This window comes from Xyrauchen texanus, chromosome 30 (assembly GCF_025860055.1).
Source record: "Xyrauchen texanus isolate HMW12.3.18 chromosome 30, RBS_HiC_50CHRs, whole genome shotgun sequence".
NCBI classification, from domain to species: Eukaryota; Metazoa; Chordata; class Actinopteri; order Cypriniformes; family Catostomidae; genus Xyrauchen; species Xyrauchen texanus.
In genome coordinates, this window is record NC_068305.1 from 3,676,332 (window position 1) to 3,691,715 (window position 15,384).

The window sequence follows — 15,384 nt, forward strand, 5'->3', positions numbered from 1 at the left end:
GCTGTTACAGAGACAGCTTTGATATTTCCTGGCACCTGGTTCTGCCAAATGCATAAATGTAAATGTTTCTGTGATATTTGTCTGGTAATTGGGCGTTTTCTAATTGTCATTTTATAAAACAAAATGTAATAGTTTTTAACATGTTACGAACAAATCAACACTGTGACTGGGCAGAGGGCGGGTTTTACACACCCGGGCCCTTAGGGTAATCAAGCCTCCATGAAGGATAAAGGCCGACTGCAGACGGTGGTGCGACAGAGAGAGAACATTTAAGGGCAGCTGTCTGTCCTATGTGTGTGTTTGTGTCTTTTGGTTTATTTCTTCATTAGACTATTATTTATATTGTCAAGCTGGTTCTCACCTCCTCCTTTCCATTGCCCGAACTAAAGACACAAACACATACATAGGATGGATAGCTGCCCGTAATTGTTCTCTCTCTGTCGCACCACTGTCCGCAGTCGGCCTTTATCCCTCTCAGAGGCTTGATTAGCCTGATAAGGGGCCGGGTCACATTCATGTAAAGGAGCTTTACAGAAAACTTTTTACCTATAATCCAATGCTTCACAAGAGGGTGGAGTCCAAGTGGTCTTTCGTGATGTATTCACGTTGCCATGGATACAGATGTAATCTCCACTTGGTTGAGACATCTAGGATGAGCACACAAATACACCATTGTGAGTAAAGAAACAGATTAGAACAGATCTAAACCAAAAACAACCAAGATACTGTACAGCGTTCCTCCTTCTTACTTGTAAACAGCGCTGCTCTTCCGGCTGTAATGCACATGTGTCAGTTCTCCCTTATTTCATCACACGTGTGTACTACTGCTCACAGGAAGCATGATTTAGAGTTTAAAAAGTAACTTAAATATCTTTTTCGCACCAAAAGCGATCATGTCACTTTAGAAGACATTAATTTAGCAGCTGGTGTCGTACGGATGACATTTATGCGGACTATCTGTGATTATGGAACTTCAAAAGAGAAATCGCCATCCACTTGCACTTGCAAGACATTTTAAAATTTTTCTTCAAATGTGTTCTGGTGAAGATGGAAAGTCATACACAACCTGTATATCATGAGAGTGAGTAAATAATGAGAGAATTTTCAGTTTTGGATGAACTATCCCTTTAATAAATGAAGTTGGTACAACCCTAATTCCAGTATGAAAAATGCTAATAAAAACAAAAAGGAGTGATTTGTAAATTATATTCACCCTTTACTATATTGAAAGCCCTAGAAATATACATTGTTTTTTTTTTTTACTTTGTGAATTACATTTTTTATTATTTATTTTTTAAATGTACAGTGATTTCAAATCAGATGATGTTACAGGTTTGGGGAGAGGTAAGGACCCAAACGCAGAGTTCAAAACCAAAATACTTCATTAATTAAACAAACTTCCACAATGGGGAAAAAACGTAAACAACCCGAAGGGGGACAAAAGTAATCCAAGGACTGGGCTGAGGGAAAACGTGAAACAGGACAAACCAAACCGCTCTGTAAGGCAACACAGTGGCTGGAACGCAGAGGAACAATAAACAGAACTGCACAGAAAACATTACAAGATGAACTGGCACTCAACAGCACACACGAGGAGACTAAAATAGGGAGAGAAATCAAGCAGGTTAAATCAGGGCAGGTGTTAACAATGAAACAATAACAAGCAAACAAGGAGGGGTGTGACTTTACACAGTGGTAAAAACTTGACTGTTACAACTTTTTTGGATCGTGTTCTATTCAACTGTCACAGTCCTGTATCTCTGTCAGTCTGTGGTTTGATCTGACTGGGCCGTTGCATTATCCACCCATGTCTGTCTTTGTGGGAGCATGTGGTCCCAGTTCTATTCCCAGACGTGCGCTCTTCTGTCTGTCTTTTGTGAGCGTGCGGCCGGGAATAGAACAAGGACCACACCCAAAGAAGTTGGCAGCGTTTCTGGACAGTGTTGATGGATGGATTCTGCTTTGCATAGTAAAGCCTTAACTTGCATCTGTGGATGCAGCGGTGAATGGTGTTGACTAACAAAAGTTTACTAAAGTAATACCAAGCCCATGTTCATGATATCAATTACAGATGAATGATGTTTTTAAAGTCAGTGACTTCTGAGGGATCGACGATCACGCGCATTCAGAAGTGGTTTCCTTCTTGCCCTTTACGCACTGAGATTTGACCAGATTCCTTGAATCTTTTAACTATATTGTGCACTGTAGAGGGTGAAATGCACAAAATCCTTCCAAGTTGTCTTTGGGCAACATTGTTATCAAAGTGCTGGATTATTTGCTGAAGCATCTGTTGGCAAATTGACAAGTCTTGAATGATCCGTTCTCTTGAAGGATTAGGCTGTTCTTGGAGGCTCCTTATGTACTTTGACACAATTGCCTCACCTGTTTAACATCTCCTGTTTCACATTTCCTTGTTATTTTAACTCGTCAAATTGTTATTAGTCTTAAATTGACCCTGTCTCAACTTTTTGGAGCATGTTGTAATCATCTGATTAGAAATTTCTGTACATTTTCACAAAAAAAAATCAATGAAATTCACAAGGTAAAACATAATCTAATGTGTAGTTGTAGTGCTTTCAAAATAAAAAAGGTGAATATAATTTAGAAATCACTACTTTTTGTTTTTATTAGCATTCTTCATATTGTCCCAACTTTTTCAGTATTGGGGTTTTAATTTATGCATAAAATAATGCAGGAGATGAGGTGTGGAGGAATGCCAGGAGAATTGTTACGGCAGTGAATTAAGCAGCTGTTCATACACTTTTTCATAATGATTGACAGCATAAGATGAACTAGCTCCTCCCAAACCTTTATTTAAAACTCAATTTAAACAACAAAGCAACCATATCACACATAAATCTGAATTTCTTCAATACAGACCCAACTTTATGAGATCTCAATAACCAATAATGATCAACAGATGAGCACATTCAAAAGCAGCTGTGCGTAAAGTTTTTAAAATGTAAGTCTTACATGAGTCTCTTGGCCCTGATGCTAATGACATATCCTGAAGGTATTTGCAAACCAGCTAGCAGATGTTCACTTTTGGATAAGAAAGGTATGTGCAAATGCTGTTAGTTGATCGAAGTTCAGCATTTAACACCGTTCTGCTCTTTAAAGCATCACTGTGTCAAGAATGGCCAAGATACATGATTTAATTTAATAACCATCCAATCTATGGAGAAAGAAAAGGCTGACAAGTTTTTCTGACCACAATTTCTGCAGTGACATCAACTTCATGCAGAGCCTTAGAAGTTTCTAATGTCCACTGCACTTCAGTCCCATTGATGAAAACAGATGTTTCATCCCTGATGTGTCCTTTAATCCATGATTATTTCTGTAGTTTCACTATTGTTCGGAGAGAGGTTGTTGTCCTGGCACCACACTGTCCTTGTTTCAACCTCCTCTCTGGATACTTGTCCATCTGTGATCAGGTCCGTGACCATTATATCATCTACAAACTGAAGTTTAAGTCTGTGACACAATTGTGGGTGCACAAGGATATCTGAAAAGGGCCAAGCACATAGCTTTGGGGTCTCCAATTTTGCTGGGTAGTAACGGATTTCATGTAACCTTGATTATATTATCAAATGACAGAAATAAAGTACCTGTAATTAGATCACACTACATTTTAAGTAACCTAACAGAGAGTGTAAGGATGATTTGTCAGTTGCTCAGGCCTTGAGTCTGTCCTCTACTCCATCTGCGGCATCGTCTGTTCAGTTCACCTGTGACCCAACATCGACAAACATGGTTTGATCTTGTTTGGCAGAAAAGGTGACATTGGGTATCCTATATGTCTGGAAGCTACAAGTAGTGAGACCTGGTCACACTTGGCTGAGGCACTCACCGGTATTTCTCCTTGTGGGACGGAAAATCCTGAAGCCTGAGAAGGTTATGTGCACAAAGTTTGGGCCACTCCCTTCAGGGCTGTGCATTGGACAAGAGACTTCACATGCTTTGTCTGCCGAGGGCCTTTTTACATACATTGACCACGCAAGTCAGTTCAGGCTGTCAGATCAGCTCTGTTTGATTCAGAGGCCGTTCAAAATATTTTTCCATATCCAAGCACAGACTCGCTCACTGGGTGTTCGAGGCCATTGCACTGACTAGCAAAACAAGCAGTAACCATTGGATGTTAAAGCTCTTTCTACCAGGAGCATGGCTTCGTCCAGGGCTTGGGCGGTGGGCGTGCATTTGAAGGATATCTGTCAGGTGTTACACTTGTTGTGTTCATGGTCAAAAATAACCGGCCATTGGAAACTAATGGGTGGAGTATTCAGGAGACTGTCCAACCATCTGATGAGCACAAATGTGCATGTGTACTTTCTGCGGAGTGCTCGACGCTGGGGCTGAGAGCTGAGCCCGGGTTGAAACTGTTGGGCGAAGTCCTCGACGGTGTCACCGAAAAGGACAATCTGGGAGACAGGTGCATCCAGGAAGCGGTTTTTGTCAGCCTCACGCATCTCGACCAGGTTGAGCCAAAGATGGCGTTGCTGGACCACTAGGGTGGCCATCGTCTGTCCGAGTGCCTGCGCTGTGGCCTTCGTCGCTCTCAGGGCGAGGTCGGTCGCTGAGTGCAGTTCCTGCAGCACATCTGGATCAGGTCCACCCCCGTGCATGTTTCTGAGAGCTTTGGCCTGGTGGACTTGCAGGAGGGCCATCGCATGCAGGGCGGAGGCAGCGCGTCCAGCCGTAGTGTAGGCCTTCACGTTAAGCGAGGATGTTGTCCTACAGGGCTTGGATGGGAGTACGGGGCGACCCCGCCAGGAAGTAGGGCTACCGGGGCATAGATGGTGCGCAACTGCCCTATCGACCTGGGGAATCGCGTCGTACCCGTGGCGCTCTCCGCCGTCGAGGGTGGAGAGAGTGGAGCGGGTGGCACCTAGACGAGCGGAGAGCGGGGCTCTCCACGTAGACGTCAGCTCATCATGCACCTCCGGGAAGAAAGGGACCGGGGGATCGCGAGGCCAGCGAGCGGCTGCTCCCAGGAACCAATCATCCAACTGAGAAGGCTGTGGGGAGGATGGAGGGTTCCAGTCCAACCCCACGCTCAAGGCGGCCCGGGCAAGCATGTCGGACATCTGAGCGTCGGCCTCAGCCTGGGCCTGCTGGCCCGAAGGCGGCAGTCCAGGGGAGTCCTCGGCATCAGACACCGCACTCTCCGATGCAGCGGCGAGCTCATCTGCTTCGGACTCGGGAGGATAGACAGCCAGGCCGTGAGGCGAGCCGCTATCGGCGAGAGTGGACGGAGACCAGCGAGCGTGTCGGGGAACGGGAGGTTCGAAGGGGGTTACCCGGCAAAACTGCACCTGCTGCCGCCCCCAAATCGCCCCCAGCGCCAACCGCACCGTCCTCAATCCCGTGGGAAGAAGGAGCAATGCAGGGTGCAGCTGGGGTGGCTTGCTTTCAACAGAACCGCAACGTGGTCATGGTCATGTTCTCGCAGTGAGAACATGAACCATCCACAAACGCCGCCTCGGTGTGATCGCAGCCCAAACACACGAGACAGCGCCTGTGGCCGTCTGAAGCGGAGAGCACTCTACCGCATCCAGGAACGACACAGGGGCGGAAAGGCATCTTGAAAAAGACGCGTCCTTAAAAGGACGTTCAACGCCGCTGTGTTTGCTCTTTTAGAGAAAATTACTCTTTTAGTAAAAACTCTTTTAATACACAGTGTGTGTGTATGTGTCTGCGCTGTCGAAGCGCTCAGGGGCAACAATGCATGCCGTGCACTGAGAAGGAGAAAGCCGCTGTTGTGCGCCGTCAAGATCCAACAGCATGCAGATCGTCAGAGGAAAACAGGAACGTTTAAGTGGTGTGTAACTCGCAGCAAACTGCAGACAGACCATCGGCTCGAAGAAATTTTCTGAATGAACTCCGTATTTGCCCCGCTTAAATACCCGTATGTCCGGGGGCGGGGTATGCAAATACTGACTGCCAACTCCCATTGGCCCTTTTCAGTAGATCAGAGGTGAATATCGGCGCTCAAGAGAGACCCCTAGTGTCGCTTCTCCGACACAACGTGGAGAGAGCGACAGAAGGGGAACCAAATGTCACGTGTGGGTGAGTGTGTGCTTGGACATGTTTCTAGCTTGCCTAGAAAACCACATAGTGTGTGTGTGTGTGTGTGTGTGTGTGTGTGTGTGTGTGTGTGTGTGTGTGTGTGAGCGTGTATTTATCACTTTGTGGGGACCAAATGTCCCCATAAGGATAGTAAAACACGAAATTTTTGACCTTGTGGGGACATTTTGTCGGTCCCCATGAGGAAAACAGCTTATAAATCATACTAAATTATGTTTTTTGAAAATGTAAAAATGCAGAAAGTTTTCTGTGAGGGTTAGGTTTAGGGGTAGGGTTAGGTTTAGGGGATAGAATATAAAGTTTGTACAGTATAAAAACCATTATGTCTATGGAAAGTCCCCATAAAACATGGAAACACAACATGTGTGTGTGTGTGTGTGTGTGTGTGTGTGGGTGTGGTTGTCTGTATGAGTGTGTTGAAAAAGTGTGTTCAGGAGCCTGTCCAACCATTAGATGAGCACACGTCTTCGAACATAAACGCATACACTCGCATACACTCGCACTCGCACACGTGTTGGTGCGGTTATCCGTATGAGGACTCTACATAGATATAATATTTTTTACACTGTAGGAAATACAGATTCTATCCTATAACACTACCCATAAACCTAACCCTCACAAAAAAACTTTCTGCATTTTTACATTTTCAAAAAAACATTTATTTTTGCTTTTGACTAAGGCACAAGACATTCTAAGCTTCCCACAAAGATACAGTATAATGTCAGGATATATTCCATATGGATCATAATTAAAAGTGCCTGGAAAGGTAAAATTTCCACATTTATGTTCAATAAAATGACTTAAAGGAATAATCCGTGTTCAATACAAGTTAGTTCAATCAACAGCATTTGTGGCATAATGTTCATTACCAATATTTTGATGTGCCCCTTCTGTTTGTTTAATAAAAGCAAAAACAGAGGTTACAGTGGCCTCCTTTACTTCCACTGTGAGTGCCCCACTCTATCTACGTATATCTAATTTTGACTTTGTAAATGTATGTGTATGTTAATATTACTTTATTAAAAATTCTATGATTACCATTTTGGAAGATACTAGAACAAAGTTAACTGACTATACCATTGGATTATGTAAGTTTAATTCGTACAGCACATAATACCTACTGAGCATTACATAATATACGGTATATCCAGCAAATTTCTCTTTCGCCCTGTAACACGCTAAAGCCCCTCCTGGATGAGAGAATGTAGTTAACAGCACATCTGACCTTCACATTTATACTGATTAAATGCAGCTGCATGCATGCTACGTGTGTGCATTTGATGGCACGTTGTCACAGACTGCACTATGAGAGTGGACGGTCTGTAAAGTTAAGTCAGAGCTGTCTGTTTTAATTGCTACTAACAGGATTTTGGGGTCTGTGGATTTATGCAGTCATCATGCATGGAGAGTTGTGCTTTCTGCTATATGCATGCTTTTTTGAAGCTGGAGCATTGCATCCACATGGACTGGTGCTTCAGACATTCAGCCAAATGAGGTAAGAGCAGCCTCATGCATGCATTCAGCAAGTGTTCATGGTAAACATGGGTGGGGGGTTGTTAATATGGTGCTGCCAATGAGAGGTAAGTATTTCATAGCATTATTAAATATAATGTTTTTTAAATGTTGTTTTTAGTTGACTCATTTATAGAAACATTTCTAAAGTTATGCAACAGTCAATATAATGGAAAATAATAGAAAATAAAAATCAGTAACACTTCACAATAAGGTTCTATATGTTAACATTAAAGCATTTGGTGTCATGAACTAAAAATGGATACACAATTCAACATTTATCCATTTTGCCTTGGTTTATGTCAATTTTTAAATAAGTTATTGTTCATTGTTAGGTCATGTTAGTTTATAATGCATAATCTAATGATGGTGTTCACAACTTTTAATGTTAATAATTGTAATTGTGTTAACAAGTATTTATATTTGTAGAAATTAATTTGAGCCTATATTAATTGTTAAAATATTGTTCATTGTTGTTCATAGTATTACGTTTACTAATGCTAATGTATACAATCATATTAGTAGTTTTTCCTGAAATGTCATGTAATAAGGAATGATCATATAGAATTAGAAAAATGTATACAAATAAATTAAAAAGGTTGAAAGTGCATTTATACTATTTGACATTTATCAGAATTCATACCTACACCATAACATTCTATCAAACCGTGTTCAGTAGCTGAAAATGCAGCCTGTGATATCTTAATTGAAATTTTAAAGGCATTACAATTTATAACCTAAATGTGAAATACAGTATATACTGTATGTGTGTGTGTGTGTGTGTGTGTGTGTGTGTGTGTGTGTGTGTGTGTGTGTGTGTGTGTGTGTGTGTGTGTAGCAGTAATACTTTCACAGCATAATCATGAATGTGTCTAGTGGATTTGTTAAGTTGTTGTTATGTTCTGAAATCTAATGATGATGTCACTTCCTGCATCTGTCAGATCCAAACGAGAAATAACCAGAACGGAGAGAGAAGCACATAAACCTGGCAGGTAGCAACATTTCTGAACGAATAAATGAGCATATATTTGCAATGTATGTCTATCAGTCATTTATTCCTTTTTTGATTCTTACATTTAATTATCAGTTTTTATTTAAAACATAACATATATTTGTAAAGAGATTCATGGAAAGGAGGAGGCGAGAACCGGCTTGACGATATAAATAATAGTTTAATATAAAACTGAACCAAAAAGACAAACCCACACAGGTGTCGGACAGCTGTCCGTAAATCTCTCTCTCTCTCGCACTGCCATCTTCGGTCGGCCTTTATCCCTCTCGAGGTATAATTAGCCTGATTAGGGGCCGGGTGTGTGGAATCCCGACCCGGCCCCGCCCTGCCACAATATAACTGTGGTTTGAGAGAGGTCCTGGGTTCATATCCCGGACAAGTCCCCAATAATGTTACAACCCCAAGATAAACTGTAGGCACGAAATGTTTTTAATTTTGGTTCCTTTGAGCTGAAACAGTATTTTTCTGTTTCAGTTTTGGTGTTTCATAGCCTCCTTTTCAATTGTTAACTGGCTAGATTGAAATAAAAGAACAGTTAATAATGTTCTTGGTGGGTGATACATCAGTTGTAGTGTTGCCAGATCTCGTAAGAGAAACAAGCGACTGGGGACCAGTTCTGCTTCATACATCTTGAAGACGTATTCTAAATCTTCTAATCTTGATAAATCCTCTCTTACTAATTCAGTTCTTTAAACGCACATGTAGATTTGATTCGTATATCTGGATAGAGTTGTCTGACATAATTGCATGTTCTTGTGTTTATTAAAAATGCCACAGGTATGTACTCAAAACCATGATTAGGAATGCAGTGATTGGTTGGCATCACGACAGACCGATTCTGTTTAAGTTAAAGATATTTAGTGAGAGCCCTGAACATTAATGCTAACAACAGCTAAAATGAAAGTAATTTCAAAACAAAACATTTCCCAGCAGTCAAAATAAAGGGAAAGGGCTGACAAGTCGTGAATAATTTAATGCTGAATTTATTTAAATTGCATTATGCCTTAACATTTCATTTTCATTTGTTTATTTCAAAGTCACAGATGTTAATTCTTCTTAGATTATATATAAATGAACTGCTGTTATGCATGTTGCAAGTGGGCATAAATCCCCTTTAAAGTCTGTGTTGTCACTGTACGTGTTGTGAAATAACGAAAATAATTAAAGGTTTCTATTAACGCTAGAAACTTTTATAACAGGATGACAGACATCGCTCTTTTATCAAGTTCTTTGCACCTCTTGAGCTGCACAGAGGGTTAAGAACCAAGGCCAATGAAGACTCTTGGCATTGTAGTTAATGCACAGAAATGTACCAAATATAAGTCTCAAAAAATGTATGAGGTAAATTACTCCCTCACGACTAAAGCAGTACCCCTAGTTGAGTTATATGGCTGTGCCTTTTATTTATCTAAAATATTGATATAATGTTATTTTAGAGGATTATGAAAAAATGATGGGAACAAAATGAACCATCACTGGAAAAATTTAAAGGGACTTCCCCTTTTCGGTTACGTTCTGCAAAACATTTTGTTTGTTTATGGTTTCTGTTTTCATTCCTTGAACCGTTTATGTCCCTGCTTACTACTTCCAATTCTAACATAATCATTCATTTATAATTATTTATATTAAATATGATCAATTATAATTTATAATCAATTATTGATTTAGTTTATAGTATTTTGATTTTATAGTTTGATTTAATAATGCTCTGCAGTTATTTAATTCAAACAGTTAAAACTTTGCACATTTGTGATTATGCTGTTGTACAACTTCTCTTTTCGTGTTGGTTTCTCTGTCTAATAGCACCATACTGATGAGTAGCCCAGACGTTACAAAAGCCCCCATCACTAATTCAGAAAAGCTCCTCAAGTTAGATGATCATGACTTCACAATGAGGCCTGGCTTTGGAGGTAAGATAACATAGAAAATGTTGAGCCACATTGACACACTTATTATAATGCATTTCTCTAAGCTGCATGGAGTAGCGTGCATTCTGCACATCTCTTACAATGCATCTGTGGCATGCATGTGCCATTCTATAAGTTTAAAGTTTTGGACAAATACTTCAATAACACAGTGGTAAACTAGCATCTAGGTCCAATAGTAAGCAGCTGCCGCTACCTGCAACGGAACTCATGCTGATGATGTAATCGTGCAGTGGTTTAGACCCAAGGGGGAGAAATTGGATTTGGGACCAAGCAATCGAACCAAGTATGAAAACACCATAAAAGCATTAAATAAATAAAAACACATTTCATTGACCTCTACTTGCTCTAAGCATCATTAGATTGGCTCGATTGGCTAATGGCCTAGCTCTTATTATCATTAGTGAATTATTGATGAATGGCAAACATCAGAGGATCTGATGTAAATCTGATCTGTAAACTCAGAGTCAGATTCATGCAGGATTTGATTACATCACAGGCAATCAGCTTTACATACTGTAAGCTCAGACAGTATTATGACACTGTGGCTCAATGCCATGACCATTCACTTATCTTTACTAAAGTCTACAAAATCTGTCAATTCTACAGTCAAATTAAAACATGATTAGTGATTATGAAAATGAGTGTCAGAAATTGGAAATAATGCTTTCATAGTTTTTTTATCTTCTGCACATATTTACTGTAACAGGACAGAAATGTCAGATGGAAAATGGATATTTGGGGTCCTTGATGCTGACTGGTTAATAAAGTGTTCCAGCTGTGCTAAAATATACAATGTAAAAGCAGTTACAGTATGATGTAAAACTTCACCATATCAGTGCGCAGCACTCATTGACACCAACTAATAATCTTGTCAGGGACTATATCTTCTAGTGGAAGGATGATACTTAATTAAACTGAATTTTCTTTAGGGCCTGCAATACCTGTAGGTGTTGATGTTCAACTGGAGAGTCTGGATGCCATCTCTGAAGTGGATATGGTAAGAGATGACACATATCTTTAGAAGTTTGACTTAGACCTTTCAGAGTGGACACCGCTTATGATTCAGTGCTTTCATTAATTATTCCACACTGCAGGATTTGGATTATGGCAAGAACTCTGTTTAACACCAGTAACTTTTCCAAGCATTAAACATGCACTGAGAGCTTCTATACTGTATGTCTTCTTGGGATAGACTGTTATGGTTGATGGGAAAGAAATTATTCCAATTAGAACTGAATGAGTATTTTTGATCTCCAAGTTTTTACCATTTTCTGTATTCTCTAAAGTACAAAATAACATGAAAAGTACCGGTAGCTTGTTTTAGACACATCATATTACCCACTGAAGCTAATCAGGGTTGAGCCTGGCCAGTACCTGGATGGGAGACCTCACGGGGAAAAGTAAAGGCCAATCTATGCTTGATACACACAGTATGTGTGAAATAAATTACGTCATAATCTAGTCTGCGCGGCTTGACTGTCCGCCGGTGTCCTGAAAATATATGCTACCTATCTGGATGTGCTACCAACACTATATATTTGCATAGTTTAAGGGTTGGGGTTATGATTTGGAGTAGGGTTAGGGCTTAGTACAGCCTCACACCATATCACCAAATTATTACGACTCACAGGTGCGGTCATCATCTGTACGAATCATCGCCACATGCTCTGTAGGTCCATACAGTGCAAGTGAATGGTGATTAGATTCGATTAGAACTCCAAAAAGCACATGAAGGCATCATAAAAGTAATCCAGTGTTTTAATCCATATCTTCAGAAGTGACATGATAGATATGGGTGAGAAAAAGTTCACTACTACAGTCCTTTTTTTTTGCTAGAAATTATTCTCCCTGCCCAGTAGGGGGCGATATGCATGAAGAATGTGAATCTTCAAAAACACTAGAAGAAGAATGTGAAAGTTAAAGTGGAGATTGAGCAGTGAGGAGAATTTAGAGGCAAAAGGACTTAAATAGTGATCTGTTTCTCAACCACACCTATCATATTGCTTCTGAAGACATGGATTAAACCACTGGAGTCTTGGATTGCTTTTATGCAGCCTTATGTGATTTTTGTAGCTTCAAAATTTTGGCACCCATTCACTTGTATTATATTGACCAAAACAGCTGAGAAATTATTTTAAAATCTTCTTTTGAATTCAGCAGATGAAAGAAAGTCATACATATCCGGGATGCCATAAGGGTGAGTAAATGATGAGAGAATTTTTATTTTTTGGTGAACAATTAGGTGTAAGCTGTACTAAATTGATCAGGTTAGCTGAACATGCAGAGATGACGATGTGCGCATAGCAGCCTTTTGGCTTAAAGTTGGCATGAAATGGAAGTTGTGACCGACTTCTGTATTGTGACGTATTTCTGCGTAAAACAGCTTAATGGACAAGAAACAATTGTAGGACAGGGATTTGAGTTTTTACATTGGTTGTTGAATGGATTGTGAAATATGGGTATTGCATAGCAGAATGGAGGCAGATCTGAATCATCGGCGTCTGATCATGCGCCACTGACCACATAATACTGATGAAACACCTAATGTTATCAGAAAAGCTGCGGCCCCGAATAACCCCACCTGATCTATATGTATAAGAGATGTCATAACTTTCCCCATTATTGTTCTGTCTTGCCCTGGAAACATTAGAAGCCACGATAAGAAGGGAAGATGATTTTTCAAGGGTGGTGACAGGAGGTGTGGCACATAAGCTTCTGCTTTACACAGATGATATTTTATTATTCGTCTCCCACCCCATTAGATCTATGCCTTGCCTTCACAGAATTATTAATTACTTTTCTAAGTTCTCAGGATACAGAGTCAATTGGTCTAAATCAGAAGTTTTGGCTCTGACAGCGTACAGCCCAGTAACAGCTTTTCAGCCGGGTGACTTCCAGTGGCCCAAACTGGGCATTAAGTATTTGGATATTTTATTCCCAGCAAATTTGTATGATTTAGTTAGAGTTAATTTTGACCCTTTAATAAAAAGGTTTTCGAGTGAGGTTAACAGGTGGGCTTCATTACATTTATCTATGACTGGGAAGGTTAATGTTATTAAAATGAATTGCATTCCAAAATGTAACTACCTGCTACAATCTCTCCCTGTAGATGTCCCCCTCTCTTATTTCAAACAATTTGATAGCATAGCGAGGTCCTTGATTTGGAATGGTAAACTACCTAGATTACATTTTAATAAGTTACATAGTCCAATAGACAAATGTAGGTTAGGCCTTCCCAAGATTTAGTTTTATTATAATGCATTCAGTCACAGACATTTGGCTCATTGGTCACTTCCACCTGAAATAGCCCCTCCCTGGTTTTTTATTGAGCAGGAAGTCCTTGACCTTATTTCGCCACTGCAAAGCCTTTCTATCAAACTAAACGAAGAAGTTTAGTTACACCCTGTTACATCGCATTTGCACTCAGTATGAATAAAAGTGTCCAGAGTGTTTAATTTGGACATTTATTTAAATGTTGCCTCGAGCATATGTCTGAACCCTAAATTATGTATTTATAAGTCCCCTTTCTGCTGGACAGAGTGGACTGTGAGGGGGGTTGCTACACTCGGTGACCTATATGAGAGTGTAGTGTTGAGATCCTTTGAAAATTTGGTTCAACGTTTTGGGAAGGATGTCTGAAAATTAGGTTCTGACCAGTATCATGATTTGCAGGCAAATTATTTTAAGGGGATGGAAGTCGGAAGGTTCACCCTCATTTCCAGAGTGGTGTGCGGATATGGGGAGGGTGACAGCTTTCGAGGAGGTGGCAAGTACAAGGCTGGGGTTTTGGGACTTGTTTGTTAAGAAATTAGGCAATTATTTAGCATATTTGGGGGACTCACAGGGAGGGGATATGGAGAGAGAAGTGTAGTTTAATTATGTATGTTTATTACATTTTATTTTTTGTTTTCATTTTTGTGTGTGTGTGTGTGTGTGTGTGTGTGTGTTTTATGATATGTGACCACAGGGGTGTTCGCTGGGGGTCAGGGTGGGGTTGGTGATTGGGGAGGGATATTAGTGGGGGTTAAATGTTAAATGTTCATTCAACGTATTTGTGTTGTGTTTTTCTTTGTTGTGTATTTATGAATCAATAAAAAATGTTAATTGCAAAAAAGAAAGAAAGAAATATACTTTTGAATCTAGAAATTAAATAGAGTCTAGTAGTATAAATCAGCTTTTAGGGGTGTTTACATTTTTAAAGATACGTAACAAATAGACTGAAAATAAATGTCAAAGACATTAACGAAAGTATCCTAAATGCCTATATAAAAGTGTATTTTTAATTATTACCTTTACTAAAAAAAATGTTTGGAGGCCAGTCTATTTTTAATTTCTTATGGAGGGTCCCTAATGGGGGTCCCTCCCCAGGCCCCCCTCAATTCGAACATTGATTCAATTAAACTTTTAAATGTTTTTTTGCTTTAATCTGATCCAACGTTGACCCTATTTAATTTCTTCATACTTTTTGCTGGTCTTATTATAAATGACCCATCCTTGCATGTTATTCCAAAGAAAATCTTTTTTTTCCTCTCAAACTACTGTCCATTACTACATTTGTCACTTAATACATGTGGGCTATTGGATAGATAATATTAACCAAATAGCCATAAAGCTGTTTAGGCTTTGTTTTAGCAATCTCACATTTAAAAGTGGTATGTAACATCCACTTTTCTCAATGCAATCAATTGCCCATATATTAAAATCAATAAAATATAAATTCTCATTGAAAATTCTGTTTCAGAAGTACATTACTTTGAGTAAAATGGATTGTGAATGGCAATTCATAATTCTCTTTAAATGCTAGAAAATAACAAAATTAGGGTTTAACCTTTAAATGCATGGGTGTTT

General features: G+C 39.9%; 1 protein-coding gene across 1 annotated transcript in view; it reads left to right on the forward strand.

Moving 5' to 3' along the window:
- The first annotated feature begins 7,456 nt into the window (after positions 1-7,456).
- Positions 7,457-15,384, forward strand: part of gabrr1 (gamma-aminobutyric acid type A receptor subunit rho1) — a 34,867-nt gene continuing 26,939 nt past the window's right edge. The window contains exons 1-4 of the mRNA XM_052098923.1: positions 7,457-7,579; positions 8,538-8,588; positions 10,412-10,518; positions 11,466-11,533. Coding sequence (XP_051954883.1) covers positions 7,482-7,579; positions 8,538-8,588; positions 10,412-10,518; positions 11,466-11,533 — 324 coding nt within the window. The 5' untranslated portion in view covers positions 7,457-7,481. The remainder of the gene's footprint in view (positions 7,580-8,537; positions 8,589-10,411; positions 10,519-11,465; positions 11,534-15,384) is intronic.